A 21,409-nucleotide genomic window follows, 5' to 3' on the forward strand; every position below is an offset into this window, starting at 1 on the left:
AGTCTGTTCATCTGTATTCCCCAACTTCAGTATTGCTATTTTTAACTAATAGGTATTGCTTACACTTGCTTTAGTGAGAATAGTCAACAGCCTACATTGCAGTTTCATCTTTGCAAAGGCAAGCACCATTACCCAGGAAAGTGGCTTAACAACCAAGGGTAACCAAGTTCTACAACATTATGTCCAGTTTCTAGGTTAAGGTCAGTCACAGCCCTCACAAAAAAGAAATCACCTCAGCCCCATCAATATCAGGGTGATTTTCTTCAATTTTCTGCCTATCCTCTATTGTATTTTGAAAAATGGGAAATAAAGGCAGGCTCAGCTCCTGTAAAATATTGCATTTGTTGGGAGCAGGAAGAAAATTAATTGACAATGTGTGGGATTTTTCCAAATGTGACCAATCAGTCAGGAACATAGGTGAGTTTATGAGTTTTCAAGTTAATATTAAGAACTCTCAAAATACCTATGTCCTTTCCCTTGCATTAAAAAAAAAATTATAGGCATTATCCATGACAGTTTATTGGTATAGGGATAGTATAAACAGAAAAAAAGAAAGGTGGAGACTCACAAGACACTATGAATAAATTTATCCAAATATCACAGACCTAAAACTGGAAGAAACGTCAGAGATCATCAACTCTATTCCAGGCAATTGGATGGGAAAATTGAAGGTCAAGGCAGTAGTAAGTGACTTAATCTTAGAAACAGGATTTAAAGCTAAGTTCTTTGAATCTAGGATGCTATCTACCTATCAGAATCAGAAGTTGCGACAAGAACCAAGGTTTTCTGATGCCCAGATTAGGACTTTATCCATCTAGGCCACATTATATATTTTTAAAAAATTATTGTTATTATAGCTTTTTATTGACAAAACATATGCATGGGTAATTTTTCAACATTGACTCTTGCAAAAACTTCTGTTCTAACTTTCCCCTTCCTTCCCTCCATCCCCTCCCCGAGATGGCAGGCAGTCCCATACATGTTAAAGTATATGTTAAATAGAATATAAGTATACATATTTATACAGTTATCTTGTTGCACAAGAAAAATCGGATTTAGAAATAAGGTAAAAATAACCTAGGAAGAAAAACAAAAATGCAAGCAAACAACAACAGAAAGAGTGCAAATTCTAAGTTGTGGTTCATGCTCATTTCACAGTGTTCTTTCGCTGGGTGTAGCTGGTTCTGTTCATCACTGATCTACTGGAACTGATTTGGATCCTCTCATTGTTGAAGATGGCCACGTCCATCAGAATTGATCATTATATAGTATTGCTGTTGAAGTGTATAATGATCTTCTGGTTCTGCTCATTTCACTTAGCATCAGTTCATATAAGTCTCTCCAAGCCTCTCTGTATTCATCCTGCTGGTCATTCCTTACAGAACAATAATATTCCATAACATTCATATACCACAGTTTATTCAGCCATTCTCCAATTGATGGGCATCCATTCAATTTCCAGTTTCTAGCCACTACGAAAAGGGTTGCCACAAACATTTTGGCACGTACAAGTCCCTTCCCCTCCTTTAAGATCTCTTTCGGATATAAGCCCAGTAGAAACACTGCTAGGTCAAAGGGTATGCACACTTTGATAACTTTTTGAGCATAGTTCCAAATTGCTCTCTAAAGTGGTTGGATGCATTCTGGAATAACTCTCACCAACAATGCATCAGTGTCACAGTTTCCCAAAATTCCCTCCATCATTATCTTTCCCTGTCATTCTAGCCAATCTAACAGGTGTGTAGTGGTATCTCAGAGTTGTCTTAATCTGCATTTCTCTGATCAATAATGATTTGGAACACCCTTTCATATGAGTAAAAATACTTTCAATTTCATCATCTGAAAATTGTTCATATCTTTTGGAGAATGGCTTGATTTCTTATAAATTAAAATAAATTCCCTATATATTTTGGAAATGAGGCCTTTATCAGAACCTTTAACTATAAAAATGTTTCATGCTATATATTTAAAATAAGAGCCACTTAAATGTTTAAAACAGCCAGCTTCTTCAGAGGAGGGTGGTAGTGTAGGGAGGAGATACAGAAAACACTGCACATGTCAGATGTTATGCAAAAAAATCAGGTTAACAGTAATTAAGCTGTCATTGCAAATGAGAATTATTAGATTCACCAGTCCAAGTGGCTCAGATAAACTCATACATATCAGCATGTAGCCATGGCAATGATGATTCTTGCTTGACAAAGATGACTATCTTTAGACAGCTAATACAAAACCCCTGAACCTTCCTAACTTTCAGCAACGTTAAGAGCACTGCTTCCACAGGATTGAGTAGTTACTTGTGAAAACTCCATAGAATTTTGCTCTAGCTTACTTTTGATCCTTCTTTCAGCAACTCTAAGTAAAAGCATCACCACTCAAAAGGTACTACAATTCTAGGTTTATAAAATAACTTCCCACAACATTCAATTCAACTTCTTAATTTTCAAGTTTTTAATTTGCTTAGTTGACTTTCCCGTTTTTAGTTTCGTAGATTTATCTCAAAAGGATGTGGGTGATAATACTACCATGAAATTAGCTGGACAAGAGAATTTTGCCCTAAATTAGTTTTGTGGAATTCCTTAAGAAGTTCATTTAACCAAAGACAATTATTTCCGTAATGCTTTTTATAATCTTTCACATGTCCGTTTCTAGCTTATAAAGGTTAAAAGACAATGTCTAACTGGCTTTGAAAAGGAGTTCAAGTTGTGGTTTTGAAATATTAACTAATTTTTCATCATCCTAGAGTAGACTTTGGTAATTAAAGAGGAAAAATTGTCTGGAAACAAAACTCTTGGCATAGAATTAAATTCCATGTTCTCTTTCTAAAAGCTCCTTTCTCAGCTCTTGAAAGTGAATTTTTTCTCAGCTCCTTTTTACAAATGGCTAAATGAAAGCAAGCTCACGACCTTTTTATTTTGGCAAAAGAAAAGAAAGCATGTAAAGAAATGAATATAAAAAGTTTAGCCAAACTTGAAGATCTTCCACATTCTCTTCTGATATTGCAAAAGTGATAAGAATACTCTAGATGATCATCTATTATTCCCTTCTAGACATGTGTTTAAATAAATTTCTCACCATTCCTTGATAAAATCTTTCACCCTTATTCTTTTAAAAATCTCTCATTGGAGAACCCACAAATATTGTGAGTATAACAAATTACAAACAGAAGGTAATTTCAAAGCCCTCCAGAAAAGATCTGTTTCAATCGAGCATGGAGGGAGGCGGGCCAAATGCAAGCAGGCCAAGCACAGACACTGACTGCAGGCAGCACAAACCTGGGGTGGTGTGGGCTCCACCGAATTTATAGCAGTGTTGGCTATCCAACAATGCAATCCAGTAGATGAGCAGAGAAGTTATAAGACATCCAACACAAACACAAAAGGTAAAGAGTGAACCTAAAATGCCAGAATTTTACAAGACTTGGCCACACACACCAGGAATGAGTCAGCACTGACCCAGCACAGCTGTTGCCACTTGTAGAGGAAGTTTGAACAATCTCTTTTGCCCTAAAAACAGATCTCAACTTTTAAAAAAAAATTAGCAAAAAAGCAAAAAGAACCCTGACCATAGATAGTTTTTATGATGAAAGAGAACAGATTTCAAACCCTGAGGAGACTAAAAGCAGATCATCTCTAGATGAAGCCCCAGAGAATGATATAAATTGGCCCTCATCACATGAGACTCTCTTAGAAGAAATTACATATATATATATATATATATATATATGTGTGTGTGTGTGTGTGTGTGTGTATATAATTTTTTAAAATAACTTTTTATTGACAAAATAAAACCGTGACACCCATGCCACGGTGATTTTTTTACATTATCCTTTGCACTCACTTCTGTTCCGATTTTTCCCCTCCCTCCCTGCACTCCCTCTCCCAGATGGCAAGCAGTCCTATACATGTTAAATAGGTTACAGTATATCTTATTATATATGTGTGCAGAACCAAAAAGTTCTCTTGTTGCACAGGGAGAATTGGATTCAGAAGGTAAAGATAACCTGGGAAGAAAAACAAAAATGCAAACAGTATGTAGCTGCTTCTATCCATCCTTGATCAATTGAAACTGAATTAGATCTTCTCTTTGTCGAAGAAATCCACTTCCATCAGAATACATCCTCATACAGTATCGTTGTTGAATTATATAATGATCTCCCGGTTCTGCTCATTTCACTTAGCATCAGTTCATGTAAGTCTCTCCAAGCCTCTCTGTATTCATCCTGCTGGTCATTTCTTACAGAACAATAATATTCCATAACATTCATATACCACAATTTACTCAACCATTCTCCAATTGATGGGCATCCATTCATTTTCCAGCTTCTAGCCACTACAAACAGGGCTGCCACAAACATTTTGGCACATACAGGTCCCTTTCTCTTCTTTAGTATCTCTTTGGGATATAAGCCCATTGGTAACACTGCTGGGTCAAAGGGTATGCACAGTTTGATAAATTTTTGAGCATAGTTCCAAATCGCTCTCCAGAATGGCTGGATTATTCACAATTCCACCAACAATGTATCAGTGTCCCAGTTTTCCCACATCCCCTCCAGCATTCTGCATTATCTTTCTCCGTCATTCTAGCCAATCTGACAGGTGTGTAATGGTATCTCAGAGTTGTCTTAATTTGCATTTCTCTGATTAATAATGATTTGAAGCATATTTTCATATGGCTAAAATTAGTTTCAATTTCTTCATCTGAGAATTGTCTTCATATCCTATGACCGTTTATCAATTGGAGAATGGCTTGATTTCTTATAAATTAGAGTCAATTCTCTATATATTTTGGAAATGAGGCCTTTATCAGAACCTTTGACTGTAAAAATGTTTTCCCAGTTTATTGTTTCCCTTCTAATCTTGTCTGCATTAGTTTTGTTTGTACAAAAACTTTTCAATTTGATATAATCAAAATTTTCTATTTTGTAGTCAATAGTGATCTCTAGTTCTTCTTTAGTCATAAATTCCTTCCTCTTCTACAGGTCTGAGAGGTAAACTATCCTATGCTCTTTCAATTTATTTATCATCTCATTCTTTATGCCTAAGTCATGAACCCATTTTGACCTTATCTTGGTGTACGGTGTTAAATGTGGGTCAATGCCTAGTTTTTGCCATATTAATTTCCAATTTTCCCAGCAATTTTTGTCAAATGCATTCTTATCCTAAAAACTGGGGTCTTTGGGTTTGTCAAACACTAGATTATTAAAGTTATTGGCTGTTTTGTCCTTTGAACCTAATCTATTCCATTGATCAACCAGTCTATTTCTTAGCCAATACCAGATGGTTTTAGTAACTGCTGCTTTATAGTATAATTTTAGATCTGGTACAGCTAATCCACCATTGTTGGATTTTTTTTTATTAATTCCTTTGAAATCCTTGTTTTTCCATATGAACTTTGTTGTTATTTTTTCTAGGTCATCAAAATAGTTTTTTGGGAGTCTGATTGGTATAGCGTTAAATAAATAGATTAGTTTAGGTAGTATTGTCATCTTTATGATATTTGCTTGCCCAATCCAAGAGCATTTAATATTTTTCCAGTTGGTTAGATCAGACTTAATTTGTGTGGAAAGTGTTTGTAGTTTTGCACAAAAGTTTCTGATTTTCCCTTGGCAGATAGATTTCTAAATATTTTATACAATCAGTAGTTACTTTAAATGGAATTTCTCTTTGTAAATCTAACTATTGGGTTTTCTTAGTGACATATCTCTTGATAGGCAAATAAAGCAAAAAGTCTGTTGACAAAAGATATTTTATGGTTCTTTTGTTCTCCTCATTGTGGCAAGTAATTTACAATGGGTAAAATTCTTTATAAAATTATTGAAACTAGTTTTGATATAATTTATGTCCATTTCCCATTTTTAATTGTCAAATATTTATGTGTACACAAATTGGGATTTAAGTTGGTTCCAGTTATATATCATATCTTTTCTCTCATTATTATTCTTCTTAATTTTTCCAAGTTATGATATTAGCTTTGAGAAGTAATATCTTACACAGATAAGAGATTTAGGGATAATTCTCATATTACAGTAATATATCTTTTTTGTTCAAGTTTTGTTTTTGTTTTGTCATGCCATCCCATCTGGAGCTTGCTGTTTATGATGCCCTATCAACTTCTTTTCTCAAAGAAGAATAGATATGATCTAAAGTCATCATACTTTTATATGGTCTGTGTCTTTGGCTTTACTAATTTTTAAAAAAATAATAGCTTTTTATTTTAAAATTTTTTGCAAAGATAGTTTTCAACATTCACTCGTACAAAACCTTGTGTTTCAAATTTTCTCTCTCTCCCTCCCACCTTTGCTCCTAGAAAGCAATTAATCTAATATATCTCATTCTTTTTTTGAACCATGATTTTGCATAGATTTTTCCCTATTCTTACCTTTTCCTACCCTTGAACTAAGATGCCAAATATCAGAATATATGCTTACTGAGTTTGAAGCATCTTCTCAAATTCCTCAGATTTTTCTCTGCCGTTTCATCCCTAACAACCAATTGCAATCATTTTCATGGTGGTCTTTTGGCAAATATTTAGCACTGTTTATTATGTATATTTCAGTACTAAATATCCCATGAAATAATGTTTCTCTTTCTTTCTGATGTATGATAAAACTCATTTCCAACTTTTTTCTTTTCTTAAGGCGTATTTATGAACCATTCTTCCATTTATGTGCAACTTCCTTATTTTGACTTTGTTTAAAGCAAGAGTTTCAAGATTGATATGATTCAGCTCCAACACATCACACCTTGGGTGGGCCTCTTGTGATGAACTCACAGGAGGACATGAGTATACAGGATGGGTAGGCATAGTTTGCAATCTGTACCATTGCAGAGAATGTTCAAATTGATGAAGTCACAGATTTGTGTATTAAACTTAAGAAGCTAAAAGTTTGCTAGGAGAATTATGATAGATAATGGTGAAAAGACTAACCTATCTGAATTAGCAGAACTTTTAGTTTTTTGATTTAGTAATTCTCATGTTCAAAACCTAAATTTCCCTAACAGGAAATTCTGTGGATTGAGGAAAATAATGAAACCTTCCAATCCACCCAGTAGTCTGTGTCATCTGAAAGATTAGAAAGTGTTAGATGTGCCAGTGGAATGGATCTTTTGCAATAAGACTTCTGACTGATTCTCTCTCGCTCTAATATCATTTAAGACAATATTCAATGTTTTAGGGCCTAGGATGTGCAAAGACTGTGCTAGGTACAGGGGTACAAAGACAAAAACCCAGAAGGTTCTTGCTCCCAAGGAACTTATATTTTACATAGGATATTTTCCCTCTTTATCCTTAAGATTAACAAGTTACATGCAGAAATAAGAGAAAAGCTATTTCTCACAAATATGAAATAAAATAGAATTTTGGGAAGGAGTAGTATGAAAATATTATTCCATAACATAATCTTTGATACAGTAATAGTGGCTGCTTGGCTATTTCATGAACCACATACTCCATTCTTGTGGCTCAGGGCATTCATTCTCTCTGGATGTCCTCCATACCTGGAATGCTCTCTTTCTTCCATTCTGATTTCTCTAGCTTCCTTGAAGTCCTAAGTAAAACCCCATCTTCAGTCTTCTCCAGTCTCTTAATTCCAATGCAAGAACCTTCTGGGTTTTTCAATATGCAGCTTGTTTTGTCTCTATTTGTTTGTGTGTTGTCTCTTCCTTTAGACTTCAAGCTCTTTGAAGGCAGAAACTTTTCTTTTGCTTTTTTTTTGTATCCCTGGCTCTTAGGACAGTGTCTGGTGGAAAGTAGGCACTAAATGTTTATTGACTGACAATATGCAGGGTTCATGAGGGAAAAGAAGGGTAAAGAAATACTCTCAAAGGAAAAAGTTTAACTTTATAGGCAGGAATAGGGTCTGGTTGTTTATTCATATACTTTATTAGAACTATCATTAAGTGCAGTGATCTATATATATGTGACTATTATTTATTTTTTACAGCATAGCACTAATTTAATTTAAATTGTTTGGAAGGCTTTCCATCTAAGAAGGGAAAAGTAGGTGCTCTTATCCCTATTTCATAGGATGACAGAAGTTTTGTGATCTGCCACAAGTCATGCTGCTAGATCAAAACGGAGAGGCTAGCTTTGAACTCAGGTCTTCCAGAGTCCAGAGTCCAGTGTCCAGTGCTTTATCTAAGGAAAGGTGTCTGAAAGTATCTCCTTTTCCCAATCTGTTAGAGACAGGAACAAGGATAAGGACTCAACTTGTGATTACATTAGAATAGGGAGCCCTCTCTAGCTTCTCTGTACCTGATAGTTTTTAGGGCATTGTCTAAGAAGGGAGAAGTGACTCATCCAAAGTCTCACAGCTCACTAGGTATCAGAGGCAGTACTCAAACCTACCTGGCTCCTAGGCCAGTTCTCTGTTCAGGCCATTCCTTGTTGCCTTGGCATTTGTTAAATACAAAATACACAGCTTCCAGAGGGAAGTGTGGTGCTAATGAAAAAGGAGACCTGTTGGAAGAGAGCCTTCAGAAACCACACCTGAGAATACAGGCATTCTCCTTCCGAGGCAGAAAAAAGGTACTGTTGTAAAGATCAGGAAAAGAGAAGGGTGGATGGAGCTAAGTGGGGGGAAAAAGCAGTTTTGTGGCAAGACTGGAATTTGGCTCAATGCAGGCGGTTGCCCTCTAGAAATAATCATCAGAATATTAAATAGTTTGCACCAGTCAATTCACAACATTCTTGAGGGGTGAGTCACCAGAGTGAATCCCCCTTTACAAAGAAGCCAGACCCAGAGCATGCCCAGAGCTGCCTCTCAGCTAGCCAGTGCAGAGACTCATCTTACTCTGCTGCCTACCATTTATTAAGTACCCAGCATGTGATAGGCACTGTATTAAATATTATCTCCACTGTCTCTAATTCCTGAAGAGATGCAGTTCATTGCCACCAAAGCAGACACCTGAGATAAAACTAAGCTCGGTTTTAACTGCTGCCTCCCTTTTCACTTCCCTGTAGATACAGGGGCTATGGTTTCTTAAAAATTCAGACTAAATTCAGATTTCAGATTTCCCATACCTTGGTGTGGTGACCCTAATCCCTTTGGTATGGAAGCCAATAACGGAGTCCTAAATGCTCCATCTTTGGAGCAGTGATCTCTCAGGGCTCAGTGTGGTTGGCCTCATGCAGAAAACATTTTCTTCTTTTCCTTTTCTAAGACTTGGCTGGCTTCCCATTAGTGATCTTAAGTTTAAGGACTTCAGTTGAGTCAACAGTACTCTGTGGGATTCAGCATATAAACAAGACCAAACAGGAAGTTCTATTCTATAGGAATTGCCCAAGAAGAGCTTCTTTGGAATAACAGAATTATGCCATCTGTGCCTGGATAAAGCATGTTCCTATACCAATAGTTTAGTCAATTAGTCAAAAAGAAGGATGAAAGAATTCAGTAGTCTGAGCAAAATCAAATAAATTGATAAGAATTCTGAGGAGGAGAAATCGGCATTCACTAAATCTGAAAGATTAATAGTTATGTCTGAATTCATATTTTTTTAAAAACCCTTTAATACAAAGGGAATCCTAGTTATCTCAGATAAGCCATAGCACTAACAGAAGACACACACACACACACACACACACACACACACACACACACACACACACGATCCAAAATTCATTTAGCAAAAAGCCAAGAAAGAAATGTCTCGATTTCAGAGATATAAACAAGGTCAGAAGCCTATGCATGGAGATATATCAATGAGGCTGGTAACACAGATCTGGAAATCAGGCTATTTGGGAAAAAATTCTTCAGGCAATGGCTTTCAGCACTAAAGTAGTCATAGGTGGAGCTTGAAAGAAGTTAGGCTATGGGCAAATATGAATTATGATCTCTACTTACTTGCACAGGACCTTTGTGAGCTATTGTCTGCTTTTAGGACAATGAAGGCTTTGGAGGCACTATTCAAATCCATTCTCCTAAACACACAACACACCCATACCCACACACTCACTGACTACTGACTTGTAGGGTCAGGGAGGATTTTTCAGTTGCTAAATAATTATATGGATGTTCCCTAAATAGGATAAGATGACAGTCAATATGAGATGTGAATCCAACATGAGAAACTGACAACTACAAAGAACAAATGGGGAAAGTAAAGTTCTTAACAGCTGGAATGTGAGTGATGGGCTCTGGGCCATTTTACCATGGATATATACGGGACTGGATGTCTTACTTTCAGATTATAAAAGTATACACTGGCAGAAAATGATTTAATTTAGTCAATATATTTGGTGGGCAAAATTAATCAGGACAAGAGACAACTGTAAAAGTGGCAACAATGTGAGCCAGTATCTGAAAGACACTTAATTGATGACCAATATAAAGCTAAAATTTAATTTGGGAGGGAGGGAGAAAGGTTGTTTTATTTTTCATTCTAAATTTAAATAGCAAATAAAATAAGCATTTCGATATATAAAGTGGAGCTGAAAAAGATGATTATGAATGAAAATGTGAATCTATATGTTAGAAAAAAACATTGTGTCCCAAATCATTCACTTGTTCCCCACAATCTTTCCTAAGATCACCCTTGCTTAAATACTTGGGTTGTGAGCCCTCTGAGGTTGTGTCAGATTCCATCTAATTTAAGACATAATACCATGGTAATTTTTATCTAAAATTCAAGAATAAGATAAGAGTTCTTACCTTGATAATTTTTTCCACACCAGAGGAGCAGATCATATAAGTGTGAGGATTAAATCGGACTTGGTTGACAATAGACCTATGGCCTTTCAACACCATGAAAGCTCCATTGACCACCCTGCCAATGCCACCTGGGAAGAAAGAAGAAGAAAAATCAAACAAGGGAATGGGTGAATGGGAATGTATTCCAGGTAATGTCAGGTAAACAGTTTGGGACATACTATGTAAAATACAACATTAGCAAAATGTTTTATCACGCAGATAAAATTGCAGTGGAAAGAATGAAGATGAAACCACCTTTCAGCATATGTGTTTTTACCCAGTACCTTTATTTAGCTTTTAAACACTGCCCACGCCTACCCATTGTCAAGTGAAGGCCATTTAAAACTTTTTTTTTTAAGCTTTTGATTTCTGCACTTGGCTTATAAATGTACTGAAAATAAATTAAACTGACCAGTTGGACAACAGGAAGCATATGGGTTAACTGTGAGGTTTGAATTAAGAGGCAGATGTAAATAACAGAGAAAGGTATTTTCTGGGAAGGGTCCTAATAAATGTATTAGGCCAAAACCTAGTAGGAGAAAATGGAAGAAAAAGATCATGTCATTTTAGGTCCAGTTTGCCTCTCTCTGGATGCTTAAACATATTTAAAACTAGATTTTGTTGATAAGATGATTTTGTTTTTATTTTACTTAAATGTCTCCCCATATTGCTTGCTTCTTGTCCAATACAAAGAACCCACATACTTTTTAACCTACTTTTGAGGGCTATCTCCAGCTTTTAGGCAGGGCCAGTCTCCCTAAATTTCTAAGAGGTTTGTTTGGATTATCACAGTGAGGAAAAGGAAGAAATGAAGCTCAGAGACCTAAATTTATTCTTAAAAACTTGGGTATGAATTTTCCCACAAGTACTTGAAAAAGAATAGATGCTTCCACATCCTCCCTTCTCACAATTCAACTCTATAGCCCAGCTTTAACCTCACTCAAGTGAATCTGTATTCTCCAAAGTTACCAAGAATCTTTTTTGAGGGGAGGAGGGCCAGGGCCCAGCAGCAATGGGGCTAAGTAATTTGGGCAAAGTCACACAGAGAGCAAGTGTCAAGTGCTGAGCTTGGATTTGAACCAGGTCCTCCTGACTCCAGGGTGGGAGCTTTATCTACTGCCCCACCCAGCTGCCCCACCAATGATCTTTTAATGGCTAAGTCTTTTCTCCACCTTCCTTTCTTGACCTCTGCTGCTCTGGATGCTCTCTCCTGATTTTCCTCTTACTCTCTAACTGTTACCTTCTCATTCATACCTAACTATGGGTGTTCCCAAGGTCCTAAACTCTCATCTTCTCCCTCTGCAGATTTAACTATCATCTCAATGTACAATGACAGATACATTCAGAACTTTTCCCCCAAGTTTCAGTCCTGCATCACCAGTTTGTCAAGCAGACAGTTCAAAATTGATGACTCAGAGACATTCAAGTTCCCTATGGTCAAAACAACTCACCATCTTCCCCATACTTCCCTTTATTACTTCCCTTCTTCAAAACTTCTCTATTTCTGTCAAAGACAACACTATCCTTCCAGTCTCTAAGGTTTCTATGCTCCTTGTTAACTTAGACCTTATTCCTGTATCCAATCAGATATCACATCTTTTTTTTTTTTTTTTTTTAAATAATTTTTTATTGATAGAACGCATGCCAGGGTAATTTTTACAGCATTATCCCTTGCATTCATTTCTGTTCCGATTTTACCCCTCCCTCCCTCCACCCCTTCCCCGAGATGGCAAGAGTCCTTTACATGTTGAATGGGTTGCAGTATATCCTAGATACAATATATGTGTGCAGAACCAAACAGTTTTCTTGTTGCAAAGGGAGAATTGGATTCAGAAGGTATAAATAACCCGGGAGGAAAAACATAAATGCAAGCAGTTTATATTCATTTCCAGTGTTCTTTCTCTGGGTGTAGCTGCTTCTATCCGTCTTTGATCAATTAAGGCTCTCTTTATCGAAGAGGTCCACTTCCATTAGAATACATCCTCAAACAGTATCATTGTTGAGGTATAGAATGATCTCCTGGTTCTGCTCATTTCACTCAGCATCAGTTCATGTAAGTCTCGCCAGTCCTCTCTGTATTCATCCTGCTGGTCGTTCCTTACAGAACAATAATATTCCATAACGTTCATATACCACAATTTACTCAACCATTCTCCAATTGATGGACATCCTTTCATTTTCCTACTTCTAGCCACTACAAACAGGGCTGCCACAAACATTTTGGCACATACAGGTCCCTTTCCTTTCTTTAGTATCTCTTTGGGGTATAAGCCCAGTAGAAACACTGCTGGATCAAAGGGTATGCACAGCTTGATAACTTTTTGAGCATAGTTCCAAATTGCTCTCCAGAATGGCTGGATGTGTTCACAATTCCACCAACAATGTATCAGTGTCCCTGTTTTCCCACATCCCCTCCAACATTCCCCATTATCTTTCCCTGTCATTCTAGCCAATCTGACAGGTGTGTAGTGGTATCTCAGAGTTGTCTTAATTTGCATTTCTCTGATTAATAATGATTTGGAGCATATTTTCATATGTCTATAAATAGTTTCAATTTCCTCGTCTGAGAATTGTCTGTTCATCAGATATCACATCTTGACATTTTTACTTCTCTTATCACTTTTAATATGTGACCTTTTCTCTCAATGCACACAGATATGACCTTAATTTGATCCTCATCACTTCTTTTCCCAATTACTGTAAGTAGCTTAATGTCTTAACAGACTGTGACCCAACTTTCTCACAACTCATATCCATCCCTAAAACTGCTGCCAAAATAATTTTTCTTAAACATAGATATGACATCATTCTTTAGGAAATTCCAGTGGTTTCTTATTGTCTCTAATTAAAATATGAATTTCTCTGTTTAGCTTTTAAAACATTCACAGCATGGTCTTTCCAGATTCACTGGATATTACTCCTACTCCTATAGTCTTAAGATCAGGCTAAATTGGCTTCTGCTTGTTTTCAAGTCAGGATACTTCATTTTATGTCTTCTGGCCTTTTCATTGGTTGTCTTGGAACACATTCTCTCATCATTTCAGCTTCATAGAATCCATTTCTTCCTTAAGATGCTACTTTTACAGGCTTTCTGTGTTTTACACTTAGGCATAGTCCTTAAACACAGACACATATACATATAGTTGTGTGTGTATATGTGTGTGTGTGTGTGTGTGTGTGTGTGTGTGTGTGCATATATATACACACACATATAAAGGATATTTAAAGAATCATATATCACAAGGGTAACCAGGGCTTTTAGCCTTCCCCATCTGTCTACTACCTTTGACAATGTTGATTGTTTGCTTTATGAAATTCTTTTCTCTCTAGTTCTCATGACATTAATCTTACTTTTCCCCACTGACCTGTCTAATTACTTCCCCTCACCCCCACAATCTCCTTTGCTGGATTTTTATCCCTAGCACAACCTCCAGGGATCGTTTCTGGAACATCTTATTTTTTCTAAGTCAGAGGTGTCAAACACACATCTATGGTTACAGGTAGCTTGCAACACTCCTGAGTGTGACTTGAGTCAGATTAAAATGTGAATAGAAAACATTTTTAAAAATAAAAATGCAAGGGCCCATGTTGCCATCTAAGTTTGACATCATCACTCTATACTACTTTACTTGATTGTCAAGTCATGGATTCAGTGATTATCTCTGCAGATGAGTCTTAGATCTATTGACAGCCTTCTCCTATTCTCCTGCTCTCTAGTTTCACACCTTCATTTGCCTGCTGGACAGCATCTTGAACTGCATGTCCCACAGGTATCTCAAACTCAGCATGTAAAAAACTGAACTGATTTCTTCTCTGCCTTTAACTCTCCTCTCTTCCTAATTTTCCTTTTATTATCAAAGACATCACCATTCTCCCTATCACCAGGCTTATAAACTGGATATCCTCCTGAAAGCCTCACTCTCTAACTTGTACTTTCTTATTCAATCACATGCATGTCAAAATTTGTTGAGTCTACCTTTATAACATCTCTCACATATGCTTCCTTCTCTCCACTGACAATGCCATCACCCTGATACAGGTCTTCATTATCTCACATCTGGACCTACGCACTAGCCTTCTGATTTGACTCCCTTCTGCCTTATCTCTTTTCACTCTAATTCATCCCCCAGTCAATTGTCAAGTAATCTTTAGAAAAAGTGTAAGCCTGACCTTGTTAACTACCTCTACTCAATAAACTCCAGTGACTCTCTATTAGATCTATGATTAAATTAAAATCTTTTATTTGACTTTTAAAGCACTTTGTAACCTGGCCACTCCCTACCTTTCCAGTCCACTTTATTGCATTACTGCATGTATTCTGCAACTCAATGGCACTGACTTTCTAATTGTTCTTAGAACATCCCATTCCATTCTCCTGATGCCAGGTATTTTCACTGACTGTCCTCCATGTCTTGAATCTCTCTTTTCTCATCTCTATGTACTGGCTTTTGATTTCCTTCAGAGATTGGCTAAAATCCCATCTTCTGCAAGAAGCCTTTCCTGATGTTTCTAATAATCTAGGGCCTTCCCTCTAAGGTTATTTCCTTTTTATCTTGTCTACATCTTATTTGCACGTAGTTGTTTGCATATTGTTTCTCCCCCTCTCCCCCATTAGACTAAGGCTTCTTGAGGGCAGGTTTAGTTTTTGTTTTTTGCCTTTCTCTGTAATCCTTGCTCTTAGAACATTGTCTTTTACACTTAATAATTACTGGGTTGATTTGACTTATTGACTTGACTTTATACCAAGAATGGAGAGTTCATTATTAGAAAAAAAATGAAAACAACAAGAGACTATGTTAATAAAAAACCAATAAAATGTCATGACTACATCAGTAGATTTAAAAAAAAAAAAGCTTCTGAAAAAATACATCTCTTTATGATAAAAATAATAAAAAGCATACAAAATGGATTATGATAAATATTTATCTAAAACCAAGAACCAACGATTAACTGTAATTGTTAGAGGCCTTTCCAATAAGATCCTGATAATATCTATTGTAGCCACGATTAATTGATATAATTCAAGAAATAGTAGCTATCACAGTAAGAAAAAGAAATCGAAGAAACAAGCATAGGCAATGAGAAAACAGCATTATGGCTTTTTTCAAATGATGTGATCATTTATGGAGAGATCTCTAGAAAGTCAACTATAAAAATAATCAAAACAATAGATAATACCAAGAAGTATGTTGGGGAGGAAGCATTTACCAAGCAAGGGAAACCATTATTAATGCCTCAATCGTGATAAAAATCACCCCTGAAAACCCCTACAGCCTAGGACACTGAAACCAAGAGCCTTAGGAATGACAGTGCTTTCTAGGCCTCTAGTTCTGCCTATAGCCTGGTCCTGAAACTACTAAGAGAGGAGAAATCACTGTGGAGGAGGTCTAATTTCTCACCACCACCATCAGAAATTTCTCACCAATTGCCACTGATAAGCACATAAGTCCAAGAACTCTGAGATGTAACAGAACTCTTTCACCCCCAGAAAATTGATGTTCTTTAAACTCAGCTTTTCCAGCCACTATCCTGGGAAGCAACCCCTAAGGAGATATGACTCGGCAATCTTTTCTATGGCAGCTAAAACTATAGCTACTAAAGGCCAAAAAAATAAAGTTTTTTTACTTCCAAAGTCCCTAGCAATGTCAAATGATTCAACATCAGAAGCTGATATGATTTAACATAGGGGAGAGAATTTGAGAAATAGTAGATAGTTAGGGAATATGGCCAAAAATCAAAGAAAAAAAAGAGGATCACTGAACTATTTTTTTAACAATGTTCAGAGAAGTTCAGAGGAAAATAGGAAAGACAAAACTTTGAAAAAACATTGAATTTATCATATACATTTAAAAAGGTCAGCTGTATATAATATACATATACATTTATGATTACTATTTTTTTGTTCTATTTATAGATACATTTTCTTTTTTAATGTTAAAATTTTTGTTGGAATCAATCACTTGTTCCTTTCAAACATTGCTTGTGACATTTTTACATGAAGCCTTTCCTTATTTTCTCTAGTAAATTAGTTCTTTCTTTCCAAAACACATCTCATATTTTACACATACACATTCTTTACTTTCTTTCTTTCTTTCTCTCTCTTCTCTCTCATATGTATACATGTTGTTTCCTTGATAGAATGTAAATTTCTTGAAGGGAAGAACTCTTGCATTCTGCCTATGTATCTCTATGGCCTAAGCACATAGTATGTGATTAGTAAAATGGCCACAGGAAGCAGTTTAGTGGCTTAGTACAATGAAAAATATAAAATCTAGAAGGGAATAAAGACTCAAGTGAACATACAGTCACATGTAAACTATCTCTTTATTGTGACTGGAGAGGTACTTGAGTATAACTTGAAAATGAAGCTGTGTTTTTTCCATCACTAACATGTAATATAATTTTATCCTTTTTAGGTTGTTGCTAAAGAGTAAACCTCCTTGTAGAAGCAGGATAGCATTCCAGCAAAATCATTTCCTAGTGATAAAAAACTTATAAAACATTAGTTTAAAAAAAGGAGTAAGTTCCTTAAATGGAAGAATTTCAGAAATTCTTGGAAAGACTTGCATGAACTGAACTAAAGCATAGTGAAATAAGAATCAGAAAAATTTATACAGTAACAGTACTGTGAGGAAAAACAACATTGAAACTCGATAAATGCAATGAACCAATCATGTCTTTAGAGATCTAAGGATGCATGCTCCCTATCTCTTAAGAAAAGAGTGATGGATTTAGGACTAGATATAGAAAATGTATGAATTTGTTTTGCTTGACTATGTATATTTGCTACAAGGATTGTGTTTTTCTTTATATGGAAGTGGGATTTGACAGAGAGGGTAGAGATCTCTAGCAAATGCTCCCCAAAAGAAGAAATAGTTTTTATTTTTTAAATTGAATAAAAGAGAATAGAAGGAAACATAAGCAGTATAGTTCTTAAAATAATATGAATTTATTACATACTTAAAAAAATAAAGCTGAATATAATAGGAATATTACATATAATCCTCTTTTCTTCATCCTACCTAGTATATATATATATGTCCTTTTTTTTTTTTTAAGAATAAAAAGTTTTAGTCCCTTAAATAACATAAAATATAATATCATTCTAATAGAGCACTGTAAGTGCAAATCTGACTATGAAAACATTGGGATCCCTATTCAGCATGGTTCTAGCAGACTTGCTTAGAATATGAAGGAAAAGAAACATCCCTAACTTATTTGCTTGTGCTGGAAGTTAAAAAATCAGTAATATAAGTAATGAGTGTTATCTGAATGATTTCACATTATCTAGAAAGCTCAAAGATTTTTACATTGTCACACTACAATACTCATGAAATTACTGTGTTAAGTGATGATAGGTGGAATTTAATAGCAGTAGATAGTACCCCTTGTATATAGCAGGTAATTAATCAATGCTTATTGATTGATTGACTTTACTAATGGGAATAAATGGGTAATCAAGATAAAATCTTCTATCTCAATGATATGGAATAGTTCTTGGTTTGAATAGATGAGAACAGTAATGTGAAGTCTCTGCCTGATTTTATTAGGTTCTCTGCTATTCATGGCTTACTAGTAAGACAAAGCTGTAACACCAGACACAATATCAAGATGTGCAAAGACCAGAGTTGATTATGTCCCAAGTTTTGTTTGTTTCATTTGTCTGAACAAAGAAGAGGATGTAGAAGGATTCAGCTGAAACTATCCTTTGACTCTATTAGATCTGTAAACTCCTAGATAATTTAGATTTAGAGTTGTCTTGGGACAATGAAAAGTGAAATGATTTGCCAATGGTCGAGCAGCCAAAAGATATAGACTTGGATAGGTAATGGAATTATGATTTCACTGGTAGGTAGAACTTCAAGATGAAGCTTTCCCTTCCCAATGCAGGTTGGCACTGTGTCTCCAACTTACAGGCTTTGAGAGTTAGAATATTGAAAGATGGTGACCTACATGACTATATGTATTAGTAATAAAATTTTAACCCCTGTCTTCCTGACTTCAAGGCTAGCCCTTTCTGCTGCTGCTTCTGTGCCGCACTTGGACCCTGCAGAGAACAGGGTTTATGAGTGTTCACATAATAAGGACTCTCCTGAACTAGACGGTCATTACTTCTCAGAAAAAGTAGCAACTATCCATTAACTGGAATAAAGCACTAGCTTAGGTGTTCTAAGGTCTAATGGATGGAGGAAGGGGTAAGAAGATATGAAATTTTAGTTCTGAGGAAACTATTATGGAAGCCAAATATCCTAAAAGACAAGCATATTGTTATGATTCCAACTCCACATTCTTTATTCCTCTTAAGACTCCACCTTCTAACTAATATCAAAGTGAATCACTTTCTAGTTCTTAAGCCCGCCCTAATACTCATGCAAGAATGAGTAATTTAGAGGGGAGAGAGGTAGAAGGTCCTCATTCTGTCATTAATCACAAGCCATCCTCCTTCCCTAGTCTTTTCAAATGTGATGGTACTATAAAATATTTCCTGAGGGCTCATCAATCATTTGTTTAAAAGTTTAGAAGTCAAATGGATAGTTCTTAAAAAAGTAAGAAAGACTCAAGTTCTAACCTCTGATACACACATCCTATACAAATCACTTGACTTCTAACATTGCAGAAAAATTACAATGGTAAAGGAAGTTTGCCATACTAATGAAATGATAATCTGGCATAGATAGAATACCTTATTCTAAAAAATAATTTAAAACTTTTTGGAACCAGAAAAAGGATACGCTTCAGATAAAAGATTATTTCTAATTCTGAGACTAAATAGTAAAAAAGGGAGGAAATTTGTTTTTAAATGGCTTAAGTACCAAACTGTCTCCATATTTCATTGACTCACTTTGCAAAGTGTCATGCAACATTTATTACATGTGGTTGTACTTCAAAGTTAACAGCTTCATTTGTATTAAAATTCCTGAACAACCATAAAAAAAGGGTGTGTGTGTGTGTGTGTGTGTGTGTGTACGTGAGATTTGTAAAAGCTCTTTTGTAATTTGTTTAGTAACTAACCACAGCAATTGTATGGCTACCCTTAAACTTGGGTCTAAAAGAGTTTTGAAAACCATTTTGTAATGCTAACATTTGGCAATTTTTTTTTTTTTTTGGTTCAATGACAGGCAGTTTCATCTCTTCAAGCCACCAGCACTTGATAAAACTTTTGCTGCAACATTTTTGCCTCTCCCCATATGTCCCAGAACTGCAATTTCAAGACTCTGATAAGGGAAAAGTGATCAGAATTTTACCTGCTCCCAGTACTAACTAAGATCTGTCACATACTGAGACTATGCTTACCTGCTTCTGGATCTGGAGGAATTCTCCACATATACAGGTTGAAGTCATCAGAGCCTGAAAGGATGTACTGTTGGAACAAAACAAAATGGCATAAGCTTTAACCAAAAAAAAAAAAGAAAAAAAGAAAAAAGAACGAAAGAAAGAAAGAAAAGAGAAAGAAAAAAAAAAGAAAAAGAAAAAAAAAAGAAAAAAGAAAAAAGTCATTAGATGAATGCACATGAACCAAGTACAAAGCAAAAGAGGAATTCTTCAAAATCACTAACTTATAAGAGAATAGTAGTGGGAGGAACAGGGGAGAACAGTAATGTGAAGTTTCTGCCTGATTTTAGTAGGTCCCTGCTATGCGTGGCCTACCAATAAGAACAAGCTGTAACACCAGACACATAATATCGAGGTGTACAAAGACCAGAGTTGATTATGTCCAAGTTTTTTTTGCTTCATTTGTCTGCAAATAAGATGCAAGGGAATATAAAGCAGTTAAAATATAGAATAGGAAAAATTAGTTTAAAAGGAGATCTTATTGGAAGATTTGAGAGGCTTTTATGGGGAAAGATATCCTAAAGATATATGCATTTCTGGATATTGAACATGAACAGGTACTACTACAAAAGGCAACTACCATATATTATCTTTACTGTCAAAAATATAGGAAATAATATAAACCTATGCATTATAATAATGCATTATCATAACAAAATCACCACTTGTCTTTATTCACCTTTACTCACCCACCCTTCATAAGAAAGATGCATTCTAGACTATAGAAAGTAAGCTTCTTGATAACAGGATCTTACAGTCTTTGTTTTTGTCTCTGTATTCCCAGGGCCTAGCACAGTTCTGGAATAATTAGTGTGGAATAAACTGGGACCATAATACATTGTTGGTGAAATTGTGAACTGTCTTATTACATTGCAGTTATCCAAGTGAATGGTATTGAGAAACATAGTAGATACGATGTCTTAAACTTATGTAATAGGTATTATGCTACTTTCATATAAGGTTTATTTAACTTCAAAAGTTTATATAATTCATGCTCAAATGTATCAAATTTTCCTACTGTGATCAGCACCTACCACAATACTCTGCAGAATATATGTTTGCTATATTGAAATGTCTATGTGAAACGTGCTGTGGTTGCTAACTTGGGAATATGAAGACATAAACAAGCATCAATCATCACTCAAAAGAATAGATACAACCTCAAGAATTTACCTTCACTTGTTCTCAAATCTACTGTCACCATAAAAGTCTGTCTCAAAGACATGGGCTTATGACACAAATATGCCATAAAGTATCTTCTAACCTCAAAGTGCTTTCCAATGACAACAATCTAGTAATTCAGGAGAAGGTATAATTTTAAAAATATATAATATAATGCTTTAAGTTGCAATCAACAGTATTTTCCACCTTAGTCAATTTGGCTCT

General features: G+C 35.6%; 1 protein-coding gene across 1 annotated transcript in view; it reads right to left on the reverse strand.

The window, feature by feature from the left end:
• Nucleotides 1-21,409, reverse strand: part of DCAF5 (DDB1 and CUL4 associated factor 5) — a 141,112-nt gene that overhangs the window by 4,460 nt on the left and 115,243 nt on the right. Inside the window, exons 7-8 of the mRNA XM_051977893.1 lie at nucleotides 19,985-20,051; nucleotides 10,652-10,779 (exon numbers count right to left, since the gene is read on the reverse strand). Of these exons, the coding sequence (XP_051833853.1) occupies nucleotides 10,652-10,779; nucleotides 19,985-20,051 (195 nt within the window). The remainder of the gene's footprint in view (nucleotides 1-10,651; nucleotides 10,780-19,984; nucleotides 20,052-21,409) is intronic.

This window comes from Antechinus flavipes, chromosome 2, assembly GCF_016432865.1.
Source record: "Antechinus flavipes isolate AdamAnt ecotype Samford, QLD, Australia chromosome 2, AdamAnt_v2, whole genome shotgun sequence".
NCBI classification, from domain to species: Eukaryota; Metazoa; Chordata; class Mammalia; order Dasyuromorphia; family Dasyuridae; genus Antechinus; species Antechinus flavipes.